This window comes from Zootoca vivipara, chromosome 16, assembly GCF_965207765.1.
Source record: "Zootoca vivipara chromosome 16, rZooViv2.hap1.1, whole genome shotgun sequence".
Classification (NCBI taxonomy): Eukaryota; Metazoa; Chordata; class Lepidosauria; order Squamata; family Lacertidae; genus Zootoca; species Zootoca vivipara.
Window position 1 is genome coordinate 11,259,524 of NC_142599.1, and position 7,915 is coordinate 11,267,438.

The following is a 7,915-nucleotide window of genomic DNA, read 5'->3' on the forward strand; positions in this document are numbered from 1 at the left end:
TGCTGATGACTGCAATTAGTCCTGCGGGGGGGGGGGGGGACAAGGCACAAAAGAAAGCTAGATCATGCATAATGAGGCACAAAAGAAAGCTAGATCATGCATAATGAGATAAGAATCCGATATCTCTGTTCATCCCAGGTGGCTCCATGGTTTTAAGCTTGGTAATGAGTCCCAATTCAGCAATTTCTCTTTCTTGTCTGTTTCTGAAATTTTTCTGTAATAAAACAGCTGCTTTGAGATCTTGTATACATTCTATACATTCTATACATTCTGTTTCAGTGTATCTGACGAAGTGTGCATGCACACGAAAGCTCATACCAAAATAAAAACTTACAGTAGTTGGTCTTTAAGGTGCTACTGAAGGAATTTTTTTATTTTTATTTTAAGATATATTATTATTAAATGACAACTAGTAGGATATTGGGTTAGAGACCAAGGCTGCCATGCTACTCACACTTGCTTTGGAGTACAGAATCAGAATTTTGAGTAGACGTGGTTAGGATTGCAGGCTAAGTGCTCCATCTCTGTGATTCTAAATGTAGAAGTCTCCATCCGTACAATTTAAATGTTTTCTTTGCCATGTACATTGCCCTCTGTCACTATTCAGTTCTACCTTCTTACCTAACACTATGTTCTCCTCCCAGTTCTGCTTTTTGATGCTGTTCTTTTCACTTGCTAAATACCAACAAGACATGGTGCCAAAGTAGTCATCCTTTCCAGTCCAAAGTAGACAACATCAAGGGCGTACCCACCATGCGGCAAGTTAGGGCAGCTGCCCTACTCTAGAAGCAGGGCTGGTGGGCAGAGGCGGAGCACAGCCCGGCGGAGCGCGAGTTCGCCATTCCCACCGCACCGCGCCGCACCCTCCCTCCAGCTCCCCGACGCGCCCTCAGGCAAGGCCAAGCGCGGCGGGGAACCAGAGAGCGCGGCGCGGCGGGCGGGAACGCTGAACTCGCGCTCCGCTGGGCTGGGCTCCACCTCCGCCTACCAGCCCTGCTGCTAGGGAGGGGCACAGCCCGGCGGAGCGCGAGTTCGCCGTTCCCGCCCGCCGCGCTGCGCCCTCCCTCCAGCTCCCCGTCACGCCCTCTGGCAAGGCCAAGCGCGGCGGGGAACCAGAGAGCGCGGCGCGGCGGGCGGGAACGCTGAACTCGCGCTCCGCTGGGCTGGGCTCCGCCTCCGCCTACCAGCCCTGCTGCTAGGGAGGGGCACAGCCCGGCGGAGCGCGAGTTCGCCGTTCCCGCCCGCCGCGCTGCGCCCTCCCTCCAGCTCCCCATCGCGCCCTCTGGCAAGGCCAAGCGCGGCGGGGAACCAGAGAGCGCGGCGCGGCGGGCGGGAACGCTGAACTCGCGCTCCGCTGGGCTGGGCTCCGCCTCCGCCCACCAGCCCTGCTTCTAGGGAGGGGCACAGCCCGGCGGAGCGCGAGTTCGCCGTTCCCGCCCACTTTGTGGCCCCTCCCCTTCCGTGCCTTGGCCCCTCCCCTTGCCCCCCCCTAGTTTGGATCCTGGGTACGCCCATGGACAACATGGCAGGGTGTAGTGAAGTTGGGAGATTTCTGTGTGTGTATGTATAAGCTTTGGTTCATAACGTTCTTCCCCCTTCCCCAAGATGCTTTGTTTCCACAAGCCTTTGTGTTCCACGAAGGCTGCTGATAATTCTCTTGTGTGGGTGGTATCATTTTAGCTACGTAAAGAACAGTGGCACTTATGAGAATTGCAAATGCTATAGATGATAACAACAAATCAGAATTTCCATGTTCAGTGCCAGTTTGCCACTGAATCCTGATTGATGGAAGCGGGGTGCTGTTTCCATTGTGGGCTTCTTGGAGGCATCTGCTTGGCCACTGTGGAAAACTGGATGCTGGACTAGATGGGACTTTGGTCTGATCCATTAGGGCTCATAATTATGTTCTTATCCCACCTTTTGCTCCTTTCTGCTTAACAAAGGCAGGAGATGGACAGCCTTCAGCGTCAGATGGAAGAGCATACGATAACAGTCCATGAATCGATGTCTTCATGGAGCCAGATAGAAGGGCAACTAACAGACTTTACATCTAACTTTGCTGCAACTACGACGGGCAACCAGAGCCTCTCCGTTGTAGACCTAAAGGATAATAACCTAAGTGCTGGGGAAAATGAAGAGCTGATGCAGTGACTTCGTCGCCTGTCGCTTCATTCCACAGCTGTTTGAAGTATGTGAAACATGTTCATCAGCCCTATTTGAAACCAAGTTTTAGAGATCTCCATCTGTTCTTCCTTCTGAATAGGGGGGAAATGTCAGAGGCGAAACATTTGAAGATGATGCTATATTAAAATACATTTTAATCTGTCTTGGAGGAAAAAGAAATGTGATGTTTGGTCTCCAATAATACATTTTCACCTGTTCAGTAGTGGTTAAAGTGACTTTTGTTGCAGAGGAACGTGGGCTTCATTACGCCACTTCCAACCTTTTTTTTTTTGTTGTTGTTGTTGTTAGTAAAAAAAAGTCATATAGAAGGCTGAGGATTTTGCTGATATTCAAAGCTATGCGAGCAGGGGTGAGCACACTAAGCTCCTTCTCCCGCCCACCCCCAAACTCATGAAGGGCAAAGGTTTGAAATGGATGAGTCTTTTCTATTTGTGGATTGCATAATCAGGGCCAGAGACTGAGGTTCTAAATTGAGCTCTCTGCTTTAGGGCTTCACCCTCCATAAGTAGAAGGATGACAGGGGTGAGTGGAGCTGAGTGCATTTCTTCCCACCCCTGCTCACATGGTACATTTTATATGAATTCAGAATGACTTGGGCTAATGACTTGGTCTGCTGTAGACATGAGAATATGAACCAGAACTTCCACACCCCCTAAGCTGGTAATGGAATCTCTTTTTTTGTTTTGTTTTAGAGACACACCCTTGATTGATAGAGATGACCAGTTCTAACCGATAACTTCTTGGTGGCTATGAATCTCAAAACCACCGACTCTGAAGTAGTTCCATTGCATCAATTGGGACTACTTCAAAGGAAATAGATTGAGGATCCACAACCAAAGGCCATTGGAGAGCTTTGATTTCACTTTGGCAGATGCATTTTGCACCTTTTTTTTTGTTGTTGTTCCAGTCTTTTGAGGACTTCTCCAGTGCAGGGTGTATATAAATACTTCAACTCTGTTCTTGTCCTGGAGTATCTGTAAGTTACAAATCACCAGGGGTTGGGTTTTATTTTTGCTTTGTTAATCTTTTTGCATCTTCTATCTTGGTTGGATTGGGGCCTAAGGAAAGCCAGCCCCTAAAGTATCGAGTTTAGAAATTTACTTACTGTATATTTCAAACATGAGTGTCATACTGCCTGTAAACCCTTGTTTGTTGGCTTTAATCCCTCCCCTCTCCTTATGCAGGGATTCAGACCCTGTAGTCCAGGCCTCCTCAAACTCGGCCCTCCCGATGTTTTTGGCCTACAACTCCCTTGATCCCTAGCTAGCAGGACCAGTGGTCAGGGATGATGGGAATTGTAGTCTTGAAACATCTGGAGGACAGAGTTTGAGGAAGCCTGCTGTAGTCCTTCAGAAGTCATTAGACTCCCACACCCACCATCCCTAACCATTGGCTATGCTGACTGTGGCTGATGGGAGTTGGAGTCCAATGTCATCTGGTCTAATGACTAGTTGGGAGCCTAGTGCTCATGTAGCTGCCTTTACAGATAGACCCTGCTGAGCTATTAGCAGGCTGAAACAACATGCCTTAGGTTTTCTCTCTTTATATCCCCGCTGCCCCATTACTGACAACCGAAAGCCACCTTTGCTGTGTTTTCAAAGCACACTGACTTGGCTTAATCTACTTTCTGTTTTGAATATTGCCCCAGGATGCTCTAGAGAAAAAATACCGCTAGAGAATGAACGGATTGTCAGCAGTCTTGACTGAAAGATATCGAAATCTGGGATGTAACAATTGCAGAGTCCGGAACTAGAAGTTAAGGTGCAGACAAAGCTGTTTTGAAAATGATAGCTACTTGTCTTACCACTGCCACCCTGCCCTGGTCTTCTGCGACATCACATTATGGTGTACACCTAACTACTACCGAAAATGTGGGCAACCTTAGATTTCCTGCAATATTAAATGCAGCTCATCAGTGATGTTGGTGTGTTTTACTGACTGATGATCTTCAGTGGGTGGGCTAGGAGCCACAGCTGATCATGCCCCCATCGTAAGGTGGGTCACACCAGTGACAACATTTAGCAGTAGTTGATTTAAGGGGAAGAAACAGAGAAGGCAAAATGGAAAGCAAGATAGACACTTATGGTGGGTGTGTTTTTTTAAGTGACCCATGTTGCAAGCTGGGGTTAAAGGTGGACCCCAGCTTTGAAAATTTTTAAGATTTCTATATTAGATATTACAGTGGGGAAACAGGGTACTAGATGCATGATTGCCACTTCCATTAGTATTTAGTTCTGACCTGACTTTCAGGGTAGATTGATAGGAAAAACCAAAACTCTGGAGTAAGTGGCTTTGAGGGTCTTGGCCTCTGCATCATTCTCAGATTGCATATTAGACTCGATTTTAAACAAACATTGAAGGGAAGGAATGTCTTTGGATAGAGATAGTTTTACTGTGGGTTTCCTTCCAGATAATATACAGATACCATCTTGCCATCAGGTACCGAGTATGGTATTCCCATGCTGCTTTTAAGAAAAGAAAAGAAAAAACCCACGCACCACAACCCTGGCTTCATATTGAAGATTTGATTTTTCTACGGTTTGCATCCAATGTTTATCATATTCAGAGAGATGTATTGAAATTAATGGACGTGAATAACTTTGGTCCATGAATTTCAATGGATCTACTCTGGTTATAATTTATTGGAAACATCCCATAGTCTTTTTTTAATACTATGAACCATAATTTTGAAACTGCAGTAAAACATTTTAATATTTGCATATAGTATATGAAGGAAAGGTACTTTTAAATGTAAATGGTTTTTTTGTTTCAGTTAATGTGACATTGACTATTTTATAAGACTAATCAAACTGTTATCGAGATAAAACATTGAAAGCTTTATTGATTAACCCGGATATGCTAATAGCTTTTACTAGTAAGTCTGTTTTGCAGAGTAAATAGTAATGAGTGATTTCTTTTTGCTGCTGTTCACAATCTTGAAGCTTATGTACTTGCTAACTTAAAGAGGAAGAAATTCTATAGTATTTAAACACCAAAGGTAATACTATGTAATGATTAATATATATTCAGCTCCCCAATTTGCACCAGTGGAATTTTCATGTTGCTGTTCTACTTAGCACACGGTATTATTTACAGGAATGATTCTGGTATTTATAAATTTTGACAACTTCAATTTATGTGCTAAATGCTAAATTAGGTAACACACCTCTTTCAGGCCTTTACCAATTCCTGACCAGCTCTAACAGAACCAGATTGTATATTCATAAAGCAGTATGTAGCCTTGTATGTCTTTCTCCTTTGGGAAAGGAAATCTTATTTCTCTTCTTATTTCCCAGCTGAAAATGCTTCCTTCCTTTCTTTTAAGACATCTCCCCTCCCTTGTTTATATCTACCATTAACTTGCCATTTTGACCAGGAAGGAAATAGGTCTAAACTTGAGAGTGCAAAAGAGAGCACACTTAACTAGCAACAAACCTAATTACAGAACTTTTATTGTTCTCTCCCTCTGGCTTCAGATACTGTGCCCTTTTTAAAAGGTGCTATCTTTTAAATCCATAGTTCAAGGAAAAGCTTCCAGAGCAACCACAGATTAGCCAAGTGGACAGGTGCCTCGATTTAACACTGGCATGTTTTTAGAGATGGGAAGAATCATCTTGAGGGGATCCATTGTATAAGATTATTGGAATGTGCTTTTTTTTTTGTTCGCTTCTTCATCCCTAGAGGTCAATACCTATTAATGTATATTTTTAATTACAAAATGGGGGAGAAACCACAAAATGCTCTGTCTGAATATTGCAGAGGGTTGGTTTAAAAAATGCTTCCTTTTGGAGCATTGTTTGAGGGATTTTCTGTGGTCTTTCAGTGTTACAGTAAAAAGAAAAAGGCACGTTTTATGCTTCTCAAAATTGAGTGTCTGCATTATTGCAGATTGTTGCATATTAATTCCACTGTCTTCCGAGTTGTTTGGAGACTTGGGTACTCTGTTAACACACTTCTTCCTTTTCCTCGTGGAGGACAATGTTCTTTTTTCCTATCAGGAAAATATTAGTTATTTCGATAAAGACAAGCGGTTTTCTAGAGTGACATATGTATGTTGGATGTATTGCGCATTACTGCTTCTTCAATATGTACAATTCAGTACTTGTGGGAGTATCTATAAGCAGGTGTGCTGATCAGTACGAGAGCATTAAAGGTAGATAACTCTGATCATTATAAACCGAAATGTATCAAATCCTTTGCTGTGATAGACACACCATTAAAAACAGTTAATCCCTGTCACTCTATTTATAAGAGGGCTCTAACTGTGCTGATCTGTTTACTCTTCCTCCTGAAAACTTGGAGTTAATGTTAATGCTAACCTGCTGGAAATTAGATGGCTTATGTCCCAGTGGCGCATATCATTCTTGCCACTAGGAAATTTTCTATGAAAACCTGCCTTGTCTTGAATGGACCTGCACAGAGTTATTTGAAGAAATAATACTGAAATTTTCTCATACATATTCTGTCACATCTTAAAGGTTTCAATCAGTTGCTGTGTTGATAAGGAAAAGCACCACCTCCATAATTCATATTTGAATCCATAGTTCAATTGGGAGTTCCAAACAAGAGAAGAGTAATGAGGTTTTTGACTTAAGGATTCATGACTGCGACCTTTTTAAAAAGCATGTTAATTAAAAATAATAATTAGGATGCGCATAAAAAGTTCTTGAACAGGTTTTGTGCAATAAACTATTTTTCATAAAAAGTGTTTCCATTGTTTATTATGGTAAAATGGGGAGGGGGTGATTCAAGACAACAGCAAATTTTGAAGAAAGCTAAAAGAGCTAAAAGTACATTTTAAAGGACAGGAAACGGGGAAGATGACGCACAAGCTGATGAAGGTCAGTACACCAAGACAACAGAAGAATGGAGAGTTGTCCAAGATCAAGTTAGGGATTGAAATGCAAGACTGCAAAAAATTCTACCATTTTCCTGTTTTAAACAAGGGAAGTTAGAAGGATGTTAAGAGTATCTATCCAGGCTTTATCAGCTATATGTATTTTAAAAATAGGGTGGGCCCAGCGGCATAGCAACATTTTTTAGGAAGTCAAAAAAAATTTAGACAGCGCCCACCCTCAAGCTCCCCTGCCACCCAGAATCCCAACCCCTGATGCACAGCATCCAATGTGCTGCAGTACAGACCCCCTATGCCGCCACCGCCACCCCACCTGGTGCAGACTGTACACACACACCACCCTGGGTTACCTACGCCAGTGTTTTTCAACCACTGTTCCGTGGCACACTAGTGTGCCGCGAGATGTTGCCTGGTGTGCCGTGGGAAAAATTCGATTTATATATAGTCAATATAGGCACAGAGTTAATTTTTTTTAACATTTTCTAATGGTGGTGTGCCTCGTGATTTTTTTCATGAAACAAGTGTGCCTTTGCCCCAAAAAGGTTGAAAAACACTGACCTACGCAACTGGGTGGGCTATAATCTGAATTCTTGTCAAAGGTTCTTGCATCTGTAGGATCATATCACCGTGAGGATGAGACGTGGCACCAAGAACCTCTGTTCCTCTCACTGAACTGGTTTATAATGACATCCTGTCTTTAACTGTAGTGTAGGACCTAAGTCCCACCTGGGTATTAGGAGCAATGGAACCACACAAAGAGGCAACATGCCAGGCAGGATACGACAAGATTTATTTGCTCAGCATATGCTAAGTAAATGGTGCAGTGCAATCAGCTCGCAACCTGCACAGAATTGTGGATTTGCACATGGGCGTACC

At 43.5% G+C, this 7,915-nt stretch overlaps 1 protein-coding gene across 15 annotated transcripts in view; it reads left to right on the forward strand.

Moving 5' to 3' along the window:
• The window catches only part of GOLGA3 (golgin A3), a 52,054-nt gene extending 45,165 nt beyond the window's left edge, over positions 1-6,889 (forward strand). For 14 of the 15 annotated variants that reach the window (XM_035099324.3, XM_035099320.3, XM_035099314.3 and 11 more), the window contains one exon: positions 1,944-6,889. In XM_035099324.3, the coding sequence (XP_034955215.3) occupies positions 1,944-2,151 (208 nt within the window). In that variant the 3' untranslated portion in view covers positions 2,152-6,889. The remainder of the gene's footprint in view (positions 1-1,943) is intronic. The other variant, XM_035099319.3, reaches the window with a different exon arrangement.
• Positions 6,890-7,915: the final 1,026 nt, after the last annotated feature.